This window comes from Eurosta solidaginis, chromosome 1 (genome assembly GCF_040869045.1).
Source record: "Eurosta solidaginis isolate ZX-2024a chromosome 1, ASM4086904v1, whole genome shotgun sequence".
Classification (NCBI taxonomy): Eukaryota; Metazoa; Arthropoda; class Insecta; order Diptera; family Tephritidae; genus Eurosta; species Eurosta solidaginis.
Genome location: NC_090319.1, coordinates 326,372,724 through 326,386,123, shown reverse-complemented (window position 1 = coordinate 326,386,123; position 13,400 = coordinate 326,372,724). Strand labels below are relative to the sequence as shown.

At 40.1% G+C, this 13,400-nt stretch overlaps 1 protein-coding gene across 9 annotated transcripts in view; it reads right to left on the bottom strand.

The window, feature by feature from the left end:
* Positions 1-13,400, bottom strand: part of T48 (FU domain-containing protein T48) — a 236,252-nt gene that overhangs the window by 221,863 nt on the left and 989 nt on the right. For 2 of the 9 annotated variants that reach the window (XM_067762051.1, XM_067762052.1), the window contains exons 2-3: positions 9,462-9,840; positions 5,789-6,492 (exon numbers count right to left, since the gene is read on the bottom strand). In XM_067762051.1, coding sequence (XP_067618152.1) covers positions 5,789-5,942 — 154 coding nt within the window. In that variant the 5' untranslated portion in view covers positions 5,943-6,492; positions 9,462-9,840. Of the gene's footprint in view, positions 1-5,788; positions 6,595-9,271; positions 9,434-9,461; positions 9,841-13,400 lie in introns of those variants that run through there. The other 7 variants (XM_067762056.1, XM_067762055.1, XM_067762053.1 and 4 more) reach the window with 6 other exon arrangements.

Below are 13,400 nucleotides of genomic sequence, written 5' to 3'. Positions count from 1 at the left end.
AATTGATGTGGAAGAGCATGTCTTTCATCTTGATGGCGAGGAGACAACAAAAATTGAAGAGAAGAACGAAACATCGCAGACGGTTACCAGTACAGACTTGAACATGATTTTAGCTGCAATATCTGCTCAAACATCGACAGTGTCATCTCAACTGGCAGAACAGCAGACATATATGGAATCGCAGGAGAACCGTATAACATCCAAGATGGAAGAACAGAAGACATATATGGCATCACAACTAGAATCGCAGGAGACACGCATAACATCCATGATTGAAGCACAAGAAACGCGTATGTCAGAAATGTCGACACAGATTACATCGAAGATTGAAGCACAAGAAACGCGTATGTCAGAAATGTCGACACAGATTACATCGAAGATTGAAGCACAAGAAACGCGTATGGCAGAAATGTCGACACAGATTACATCAAAAATGGAGACACAACTGAAAGCACAAGAGGCACGCATAACAGTACAACTCGAAGCACAAGAGGCGCGTATATCATCAAAACTCGAAGCACGTATGGACGAGAAAATAACGCAGTTTGAGGAAAAAATCGAAGCCGAGGTGGATGCTTTGAGAGGTCGTATACATGAGTTGCAATTAAACCGCCCAGCTGTTTCAGCAAGCAATACAAAGGTAAAAACACCATCCTTTGACGGTTCTGTTCCTTTCCAGGTTTTCAAGCTACAGTTTGAGAAGACCGCAGCAGTGAACAACTGGAATGCGGAAGATAAAGTTGCTGCACTGTTCGTGGCATTGAAAGGGCCTGCAGCGGAAATCTTACAGACGATTCCAGAGTACGAACGGAACAGTTATGAAACATTGATGGCTGCTGTAGAACGACGTTATGGAAGCGAGCATAGGAAACAGATATTCCAAATTGAGTTGAAAAACCGCGACCAAAAAGCAAATGAGACATTGCAGGAGTTTGCTTCAGATATTGAAAGATTGGCTCATCTTGCAAATGCGGACGCACCCGTGGAATACACTGAAAGGGTAAAAATCCAGAGTTTCATAAATGGCATACGGGACGTCGAAACGAAGCGAGCCACATACGCGAACCCAAAGCAAACATTTTCTGAAACGGTATCCCATGCATTGACTCAGGAAACGGCGTCATTATTGAGTAAACCAGCATACAAAGCTCATCGTGTGGAAGTAGAAAGGCCGGAGTGGGTAGACACAATTTTGGAAGCACTAAGGGGATCTCAACAGAAGAATGCCGGAGTTATTAAATGTTTCAAGTGCGGCAACCCAGGTCACATTGCACGTCATTGCGATCTTGGTCCTAATAGTTCCAACAATGTGGGTGGCCGTAAACGCAAAGCTGGCGGAAATGAGCAAGAGCGTGTCGAAAGTAAAGAACGAAAACTTGCCCCGGCTGTTGAATGTCCTGTGATATCTGTGTCGCAGATTGGAAGGAAATCAAGCAGTCTTACCATCAGAGGGAATGTGGATGGTAAAGAGCGTGTACTGACTGTAGATACGGGGGCATCTCATTCCTTGATTCGATCTGATTTGGTCTACAGGGGAATAAAGTCATTACCTGGAGCGAGGTTGCGTACGGTCACAGGCGAATATAACCAAGTTCAGGGAGAAGTAATATGTGAAGTCCTAATTGGGAAGGTCATGGTTCTACACAAATTCGTTGTGGCGGAGATCGTTGATGAAGTTATATTGGGAGTGGATTTCTTGGTTGACCATGACATCAAGATCGACATGCAGAGAAGGGTGATGCATTATGAGAACCAAGATGTGCCACTTAACTTCAGTTTGGAAAAAGGGTTCAGCAGTAAGCGAGTGCTGGTCGAGGAGATTCGACAGAGACCACGGAAGTCAAGGAAAGTAGATCGAGCAAAGGTTGATGGATCGAATGTGCCAAATAAAGCGAAATTAAAAGTACCTGCGAGGAAAAGACCGGCATCAACAAACCCTAATGGACGCACTAAATTCACTGAAAGAATTTTTCAGAAAGAATGCAAGGATGATTTCAAGCCAGCGCGCACTTTTGTTGGGGAAACGTCGGAACGATACTGAGTATGTGAAGCCAATCCGTCAAGAACAAGCTCTACAAAGTAGTTCTTCATTGGCCAAGCAACAGAGTGCGAGAGAACGATCCAGAATAATGAGTAGTAAGATGGAACACAGGTACGACAGGGAAAATAATTCGGAAGGTTTCCGGAATGGAGATTTGGTACTGTTAAACAACCCTCACCGGCGGAAAGGTGTCCCAGCCCAATTTCGGTGCAGTTGGGAAGGCCCGTACAAGATTGTGAAGAAGCTCAGTGATACCATCTACCGCATACAAAGCATTGAGAAACCACGGAGTAGAAGAGTGGTACATTTGGCGATGCTAGCAGCGTTTAGATCGAGAGATTTGTCTGATCGGGACGATCAGACTTAGGTGGAGGGCAGTGTTACGAATATTAGCAAAACTAAGGAGTGCTGCCAGCTCTAAGCCGATCTAAGCAGTGACGTGAATGCACATCAATAATTCAATCATTATGTATCTACATAAACGAATAAATAATTGCGTCTACACATATGTACACATTCCGACGAGCAACATTTACATACAAGGCAGCAAGAGATGAGATGTCACACACCGATGAATTTACTTATAAGCTTATGTGTGTGCGGGAGACTGTAAACTACAAACACATGCATATACCTGATCTGAGTTGTCACAAGAGAGAGCAATAATTCGTGCACGTAGTTGTGGCTGGCGATTTTGTAGCCGAAACAACTAGTAACTTCTGGAAATCGAAGAGCCTAGAAGTATGCAGCGTAAACTATAAAAGCGGCGCCAGCGAGTAAGAAGTAATTCAGTTTGATTTGAATTGTCAAGCAGTTACGAGTAAGACGATATCTAGCGAGCAATAGCACTATTATTTTGAAAGTCAGTTTCCTTTAAGCTATCAGTTTGGTTATTAAGCTATTCGTTGCACAGTTGGAGTGTTATTGTGAAGTACTTTAATAAAGGCCATTTTGCATTACTACAAATTGGAGTTATTTATTCAACAGTTTAGTGATTCGAACTTAGCAGAGGATTGCAAATAAGAGGATTTGCAGCAAATTCGTTACAATACGATAAGAATGAATTTCGATTTGTGCGCCATTCAAAACAGCTGTGGTTTAATGTATTTCTTGTGTTTTACAAGTAGAGTACCCCAAGGAAAGGGTATTGAATTACCAAAAACAAAAATAATAATTATAATTCTATAGCCAGGAAATTAAAAGTACAAGATCAGTGTACAAGTGTTTGGCGAAAACAGGACAACGAAATTTTTAACAATGAAATATTAAACCAGTTTTGAGTTAAAAAGAATAATGAAAAGTGGATCATTCAAAATGTGTGAGGCTTGTGCACATGTACAGTTGCGAACACGAAAATAGCAGTACGAATTTTTATCAAATTTCGTCATTTAAATTTTACTTTTTTTATTTTAGAAAATATTTCCTTGAACTCTGAAACTAAGCAAACAAATATCAAAACGTTTTCGAAAAACCTCGAGACAAATTCGAACTTTTTATTTAGAGTTTTCTGAATTCTTTAAAGTACGCAATTTCGTAGCTCAATCATGTATATCAAATCAACTTAAATAAGAACATGCCAAAAAATTCGAAAATTGCAGACATTTTTACGTAAATTTAGAATATTTTATTTAGTTTTCTGAATTTTTTTGGTATGCAGTTTTGTAGCCCAATAAGTTTATTTTCGATAATTTAAGGAAATTAGTGTATTTAGCGACCTTTTTGATTTAAACAATTATTTATTTTGCCGGCTTTAGGTCAATGTTAAATAAAACACTTATGGTTTTGTTTATCTCCAATATATTTCGGCTACACACCGGTAATCGTCTTCAGGGCAGACTGTTGACAAACATAAAAAATTTAAATTAAAAATGTGATTTAACGTCGGGGACGTTGGCAAACACCTGCTGCCCAATTGGGGTTATGAGAAGGTGCTTTTCGCTGTGGTGTGAAACTTCATATAAATCAGATTGCGTTCTTCTTATATAAGAGGTGGTGATGGAGCTCGATTTGCGCCGTCAATATTTATATTGATAGACAGATGGCAATTAAGGTAAATAATCCCACAACATACAGAAGTGTACTGGAGTACAAGCAAGCATTAGACAGAATTAGCTCATTTGTACTAGGTTCCCGCTCATGAGAGGGTAGAAGGTTACGAAAAGGCCGATGAGTTGGCAAAGGAGGGTGCAGCGCTCGATGCATCGGCGGTAGAGGACCCAATCCGATTGGGAGAAATTAAAAGTGGAAAGGAGTTGCATATGACGAAGGGACGTGGATCGAAGCCCGGGGCTTCCAAATGTCTAAGATCATGTACAATATTAGACTCACGAAGTTGCTCATGGTCATGCTTAGGCTTAAGGCTCATGATAGGCCTGGTTAAGGGAAACTGTGTTCTACGATCACATGCTTACAAATTGGGACCTCTTCAGTACCATCAGAAGTTGCAGGAAGAAACGGTTGAGCACGTTTTGTGTTCCACTGCTACTAGGGGCGGCAAAATGTTCAGCAATTGAACCATGTCCTAGAAAACTTCTCTTATTTGGCTGAGGACTGAGTTATTTTATAGCATAAGTCCTGGTGCATAGTTGAGTTTTTTTCGTGTGGTTGTCAACCTAACATCCCGTAGGCAGCCGCTCAGCACAGGCATGAGATCGAGAGATCTGCGCGATTTTATCAGTTGTAATCAACAACCATAATCACTGGAGACGCCCTACACTATCCATATTTTGGTACATGATTGGAGTCGCTTTCCAACAATCTCAACGCTCTCCTGTCATCTACCCGACCAATGACGGCTACAACACTATTATGAGTGTCCTTTCAAACTTTGACCTTGATTTTCAGCTGTGTAAATTAAGTAGCTGACAAACGAGAAGAAATTCTATAACGCCTGAAACGCCCGACGAAAAAAAATGATAATCTTCAGCTAAATCTTGAGACCGAAAGTTAACCCAGCGAATTAAAATATACTAGCGGTAGGGCAAGACAGTCGTAAGGGGCGACTAAAATCCACAGACCTTGACGTCACGGGTCAAAAATTTGTACCCTCTGTGGTCGGGTTAGTAAAAGGTACTAGTAACGGATTCATATCTAGCAAAGGACTACCCGAATTCGTAGCAATCCCAAAAACCTATGGGGAGTGTTTTCCGGTTGGTTATAACAACAATAGTTCCGTAGATCCAAATAAGTCGCAACCGAATTACGTTCGCCTAGTTCTGATAAAAGGTGGGCAATCAAGCATAAAGTGAATCGATAATTCCACCTCATCATCTTCCGTTTGGAAGACGCTGCAGTGATCAGCCAACCTGATAAAATACCCCCCCCCGTAACCTTTTCATCAAACTTCGACCCATCCGTGAACAGGTTAGCCGGTCTCCTGCCCCAGATGACAACAATAGTAAGTTTAAAAAAATATATATACATATATACAATAGAGTGAAACGGAGAGGTAGGAGAAAGCAAGAGATATTGGAAAAGTGAGATGCGGAAAAGAGAGAGCTTAAGAATTTGAGGTAGTAGCAATAGATGTCTTGTGAGAGTAAGAATGTGAGATACTAAGTGAGGGTAAAGGAGACGGAGAAGAATAGATAGTAGGAGAAAAAATTAAAATGAATCTAAATAAAAGCTTATAAAAAGGTGTTTTTTCGAATATTATGTTAAACTTTTCAGCTAAACAAAAGCTTAGGCAGGACAGCTTCTACCGAGTCTGCTAGTATGCTTATATAATCAATCACAAATATCACTCACCTGCATTACTTCTTGCATCCCGTATAGCCGAAGTCGCTGAAATATCTTGCATGCTTGCAACACCAACAGCATCGTCCACGGCACCTTTTTCATCAATCAAATCCATCGCATTCATATCGGATGGATCAGTGAAATTATTGCGTGCAAATAACATTGCGCTACGATAATGTAGTTGTTTGTGATTTGAATGTGTTGTTGTAAGCACGCTACCAGCAATGTCCAAATTAAATGCACGCGCTTCCAAGGAAATTTGTGCTCAAAATTGAGTTAATTATTGTGACATAGAATAAAAGACGTGCTGCGGAGCTTTTACACCGATGTAAAGTCTGAATCACATATAACGGCACATTTAACTGTAACATTTGATAACATTTCATTTGACAATTGCTATATGAAAGAACAGCGAATTTCCCTTTGTTGTTAGTGTAGTTGTAAGTTGTGGGTGTTGTGTGTGAATTATGTTGGCGCCCTCGGTGGGTGGGCGTTTTTGTATTTTTTGTACACAATTGTTTTCACTTTGCACTTTTAACGCACCTCACATACATATTTATGCATAGACAGATATACTTTAACACTTTCATACATATATAATTCGCTTCGTAATTGACCTTTTTCATAAAGTAGCGTGACACTTTCAATTATCATTCATTTTAAGTCGTATTTATTTATTCTCTCTCTCACTCTTTGAGCAGAAGTTGGGTGATCTGTGGCAATTTGATGAACTTAATTGAATTTTATGTTGACAAATTATACCAGCAATTAAGATAGACGATAAGTTGTTGCAAAAAAGCTCTGCGAAAACATCCCTGCAAAAAATGCGATTAGTCTAGGATGAATCCGGGATGAGTCCTAAAGCAGTATGCGACTATAGCCAGTTCTAATCTCTTTATATGGGTTGGAGTGGTCCCTTTTGTTTGAGCATGTCCCATGGAGAGACCAATTGTACCTGTTTATGCCTGAACGGGTAGTGTCGGACTGGTTCTCTTTATACCCCTTCGGGTATGGGCGGAAAGATCTTTTCTGTACTGTTCGACACTCCCTCTTTGCAGCCCTATGGGAAGTGTCCGATAAGCCCTTTTTGTATCCATACGGGTAGTGTCGGACATATTCTCTTCGTACCTCTACAGCCACAGTGAAAAAAGTCTCTTTCGTTCGCCTATGATTACTGTCGCACAAATCCTCTTTCTACCCGTACGGAATTTCTTACGGATTTAAACATTTTTCAAACTCTAATTCAATATTCTCAATTTTTTTTCGAAATGGTGTTGTAGAATAATAAAAACAAAACATATATTACGATAATGGAACATTGCTGTTTTTTTTATACTCAGCGTGCTTTGCAAACAGAGTATATTAACTTTGATTGGATAACGGTTGGTTGTACAGGTATAAAGGAATTGAGATAGATATAGACTTCCATATATCAAAATCATCAGTATCGAAAAAAAATTTGATTGAGCCATGTCCGTCCGTCCGTCCGTCTGCCCGTTAACACGATAACTTGAGTAAATATTGAGATATCTTCACCAAATTTGGCACACGAGCTTATCTTGACCCATAATAGATTGGTATTGAAAATGAGTGAAATCGGATGACGCCCACTTTTTATATATATAACATTTTGGAAAACACAAAAAACCTGATTATTTAGTAAATAATACACCTAGAATGCTGAAATTTGACATGTGGACTGATATTGAATCTTGATAAAAATTAAAAAAAAAAGTTTTAAATGGGCGTGGCACCGCCTACTTGTGATAAAATCAATTTTACAAATATTATTAATCATAAATCAAAAATCGTTAAACCTATTGTAACAAAATTCGGCAGAGAGGAAAAATTTACGAAATCGGTAAAGGACCACGCCTACTTTTATATAAAAGATTTTTAAAAGGGTCGTGGACGAATAAAATAAGATATATCTTTGCGAAAAAGAGCTTTATAACAATGGTATTTCATTTCCCAAGTGAATTTAAACCAATAAAGAGGAAAAACTTCAAATTTAAAAAATGGGCGTGGCACCGCCCCTTTTATGACTAAGCAATTTTCAATGTTTCGGGAGCTATAACTCGAAGAAAAATTTACATATCGTAACAAAATTGGGTACCCATATTTTCCTTATAGCAGAAAATATGTCTAGTAAAAATGGATGGTATCGGTTAAAGACCACGGCAACTTAGATACATATAAAAGAAGTTTAAAAGGTTTTAAAGCGTCGTAGACTAGAATAATAACCTATAACTTAGCAAAAAATAGTTTTGATTATATGATATTTCACTTATCAAGTTTTACTGTAAGAGGAAATGGGGAGACATTTTGGTAATAGTGCAGTTTGCGGTACCCACCGCAATTTGGGCCAAAATTTTCGAGTGAGGTATCAAAAGACGAGTATTCACGTCTAGATCAAGAATCCGAAAGCGGAAGTTAACTTTTTTTACCCGTTCAAAAGATATTAACGAAAACCCGAAAAAAGACCCGCGGGTCCCTCCGAAACCGGGGGTGGGATCCATAGTATTTTTGCGCAGAACGCCTTTCTGCGTTGGCGGCCTTCGGCCGCGCTTATAAAAAATAACTCTGGGCTACGACATGCCAAGTCCGGGTGTGTGGTATAACCGTGGCTACCGCCACGGTGATGCACAATTTTTTTTGTTGGTATAACACAACAACAACCACATTAAAATCGCCAACTTTGGTAATAGTCTAGTTGAGGGGTCGACTGCTAATACGCTACCAAAAATATCGAGAGAGGTGTCAAAAGACGCGTATTAACCTCGAGAACAATAATCTGAAGGCGGAAAAGAAAAATTTTATCTCTGTCCGGAGATAGTTGCAGTTGAAGTTGGCGATTTCCATGTGGTTGTTGTTGTGTTGGTACCCACCAAAAAAATTGTGCATCACCGTGGCGGTAGCCACGGTTAAACCACACACCCGGACGTGGCATGGCGTAGCCCAGGGTTATTTTTTATAAGCGCGGCCGAAGGCCGCCAACGCCGAAAGGTGTTCTGCGCAAAAATACTATGGATCCGACCCCCGGTTTCGGAGGTACCCGCGGGTCTTTTTTCGGTTTTTCGTTAATATCTTTTGAACGCGTTAATATTTTTATTTTCCGCCTTCGGATTATTAATACTGATGTCAAGACGCGTCTTTTGACACCTCTCTCGATATTTTTGGCAGCGTATTAGCAGTCGACCCCTCAACTAGACTATTACCCCAACTTTAACTGCAAATATCTCCGGACAGAGATAAAAACTTTCTTTTCCGCCTTCGGATTATTGTTCTCGAGATTAATATGCGTCTTTTGCTACCTCACTCGAAAATCTTGGCCCAACTTTAGGGTGGGTACCGTAAACTGCACTACTACCGACATTTTTTTTAAACGGGCGGTGCAACGTGTTATGTAGAAAAGTAATTCATCTGAAATGAAATGTGCAATTGAAGCTCAGGCTGAGTATATAATGGTCGGTTAAACCCGAACTTAGACACCTTTACTTGTTTTCAATTGGCTACATAAATTTCAAACTGACTGCTGCCAAATATGCCCAAAAGGGACTAGAGGCGATCAATTATACCCCAATGTGGACAAAAGAGAGCAATCGCAGACTGCTCTCCTTAGGGATTAATCGCACGATTTTTGGAGGGATATAAAAGTACAAAAACATCAAGAGCTACCCACGGATATTGCAAATACGGAGATCGCTACTGTTTTTTTTTTTATTTTATTTTTTTAATTTTTTTTATAAATAAAACTTGTTAGTGTAACATTATTTTATTTGGCAATTTCATGATGTACTTATTTTTCGAAATATTTTTCTTTGCTCACTAATCTCAATGAAAAAAAATAATAATAATCACACAAAATAACAACACAAATTGCACAATTGATCAGTTGTTGATCCTCTACAGAAATATACTTAAATACTTCTAGCGATCAGTAACTGTCAAAATTTATAATTGACACATAAATATGGCGATTTTTCGGCTTTTGACTTGATGCCACAGCCAACAATAACAATATATGAATGTTAACAAAAGTACTCCGATCGTGCGAGAATCTGCAAAGAACAGAAAAATTATGTTGAATTAGAAAGAATTTATTGGGATTAAAGTGCAAAGAAGATCAACAAGAAGAAGTCACATATTGATGTGACACACATGTGAATATGTATATACCACATAGCTACATACATACCTATGCAAACGTGTTGTTCGTGTGGAAGGAGAACTGACACTGCGTGGGGTGCATACGGTTGCAATTAAAAATAAAATAAGGATGTCTTAGTTCGGATCTAAGCGAACATTTTATACATCGCTGGGAGTTCTAGCAAAAAAATGTAAGTCTAGATCAAACATAAGCGGCAGCACTCCAACAGGGCGACATGGAAATATGTGTGTGCGGACATCGAGTGCTCCAGCGAAACAACGCGGTTGAGGAAAGTCCTAGCTGAGGGGAATATAGGACAGAGACTAATAAAAAACTAGACCACGGAATGGTCACGAGATAGTGAAGAGTCCCTTAAAGCCCTTCTTGACGCATATTTTCCGTCGGGGGATGATGAAGAAGAGCCATAGACAACACTTACACTGCGATCACGGAACGGGTAGCAAGATCGAATGGGCAAAAGAAATCTCAAAAGCACAGGAAAATTAAACAGTGGGTTGTTGTAGCGATAAAGACACTCCTCGAAGGCTTTGGGGAGTGTTATCGATGTTGATGGTCCTTTGCCGGATGCAGATCCGGGTAGGTTAGGTTGACAATTAGGTTGGAGAAGCTATATTTTGCGCTGGTAACACCTTGAAAAAGTTGCGTTACACAACCCCGTTAAACCAATATGGTATTTTCGCCTCTTACGACAGGCATGCCTACCGCGTGTATATGCTAAGCCCCCTAAACCGCTGGAGTATTAAACAGGTGGTACCACAGGGTGGTGTCCTATCCCCGCTTCTGTTTAATCTCTACATATCAAAGCTACCTTCACCACCAGAAGGAGTTAGAATGTTGTTATGGTATTAACGATAAAAACACTCCCCGAAGCTTTAAGAGTGTTACCGATGTTCATGGTCCTTTGCCGGATACAGATGCGGTAAGTTGCGGTAACAAAGCAGCATAAAGGTACTAGCCCGACAATCTCGGGAACGACGACTGCACGATTATGGCAACGGGACCTGGTCCTTCAATAACTGAATTAGTTTCAAAAATAAACAGCTATCTCACCGATCTTTCTAGTTTCTTCACCTCCCGCAACGTGGCATTATCACCTACAAAATCCACAGCAACTCTGTTTACGAACAGATGACGCAAAAATTAGACGTTCACGTCGATGGTGACACGCTACCGACTGTCAATCACCCAAAGATCTTAGGGGTAACGTTTGATAATACTCAGCGCATGACACCGAAGTTGTATCTAAAGAACAAAGCCGCAAAAAAATGCTCAAGTCGCTTGCTGGCAGCACATGGGGAAAAGATAAAACGTTGCTAAATACGTACAAAACAATTGGCCGGCCGCTCATGTGCTACACGTCACTGGTTTTGTCAACTGATCACTTGGTCACAACCGTTTGATCCAGACAAGCATAAGGAGGCCTTAAGTAAAACATCACTAAGCTCCTCATGGAACTTGGGGGTGGGGAGGGAGGGATGGCCTGAAGGTTTAATAAAAGGACCATCAAATCGATAACACTCCCAAAAGCCTTCGGGAAGTAATCTTATCACTACATCAACAACAACGACATACCAGACGACGTTGCAGTTGTCAGAAATGGAAAGTGCCGTTCAGCAATTAGCTCTTTGATGGATCGGTACCTGGCTTAGCGCGGAGAAGGCGGAAATGGTATTGATTTTTAGAAGGTATGGTGCTCGAATTGGGCTAGGCCTAAGCTAGGTTGTGTGTTGCTGCAGGAGAAACGTTCTATCAAATATCTAGGAACCATTCTAGTCAGTAAGTTGTCGTGGAAGCTCAACTTGATTGAGTTTTTCATGCGGAAGAAGTAGCCGTGCTAAAGCAGTAGAAATACTGGAGGAAAATAGCTTAACCTGTAGTCGCGTCAGCTTTTAAATTGACAGCCAACCAGCAATTAAGGCTATAATCTCTCATAGCATAACATCTAAAAGTGTGTTAATAGTGTAAGCAAAACCTGGAAAAAATCGGTTTAGGGAGAAATATACATCTATATTTGGCCCTGGTCATATGGGAATAGATGAAAAAACGGACGAGCTAGCTAAACAGAGCTCATCACTCGTAGCTTGTAACGTAGTCGTTCCAACCAGATTGGGTAAGATTAAACGAAGGTGAGAGCTACACATGATCGACCAAGCAGGGTGTGGAACCTAGCGAGGGGCTGCAATGTGATACCCCTACCCCGCGGAAACAGTAACAGAAGGCTATAGCATAAGAGCATTAAGCCAGCTTTAGGCCCCACTTACCGGAAATGGAATACTTTGCGAAAAAATCAAAAGCTATGTTTGTAAAAAGTTAGATTTTAATGGGGTAAATGACATTAATTGTATGCGGAGATCATTAAATGCCTTTTGAAACTGGTGCAAACCTTCGCATATTGGATCATAGTGATGCATAACCATTCACATTACGTCCAACTTTGTACATGTTCTTTGAATGAACTCATCAAATTTTCCTTATCCCATCTTCCCATAAGAGGTGCACATTTATGTACATTTACGTACATAGCTATTTTCGTGTGGGAACATGTGTCAGTACTATGGATACATACTAGCTATGTATGTAACATATTTTAATGGAGACATTAACGCATAGCCCCTTGGTGTGCATACATATGTATGTTGTATCTATTTTGTTGTACGGCGAGAATTTAACTGTTTCATAGGAAGCATAAAAACACATTTTACGTTTATGAAGTCAAAGAAAATTTTAATGTCCTTGGCGTGCCAAAAGATCTTTTTCAATAAGGACAATTTTGAAGATGTCTGCGATTAAAGGAATCTGAATGTAATAGCTTTAAGGCATGCATTTCGTAAGAGACGACTAAAACCCAGTCCCGAATTTACAGTGGTTATAAAAAATCGTTACCGTGGAGTTGGGTATAAGTACCAGGACATATTGGCCTTATCCATAACACACCTCTGGATCATCAGGACGCGGTTTTTCGGTTACAACAACAAAAATATCAGCCACTGGGAAACTGTACAGCTACACAGATTTGCAGCAAAAATATAAGCCGTAGCTGAAACATAACACGGCTATGTGATGAGTTCCGCAACGTACGCAATCTATGTATATGACAATAACTTAGTTCATTGTCTATCGATACAATAGCATGGTGACGTCAAATCGTTTCCGATAGAGTCCTACCAGTGCCTTAAGTACGTATTGGCATTGATTTCTTCGAATTAGACGTCGAGCGGAGCAGAACGTACCGTATCTATCCTTTGCAGGATAACCACCAACATCAATGGCACTCTCCAAAACCTTCGGGGAGTTTCTTTACCGTTAATACTACCAAAAACAACAACTTTGGTAGATATCCGCGTCATAGGTTGAAAATATCTCTACCGTTTGCTCCGCATTTTGATCCACAAACCCTGTGCAACTAGACATCATACGTTGAACTTATCAGTCAAAGTTCAACTCTGGCAC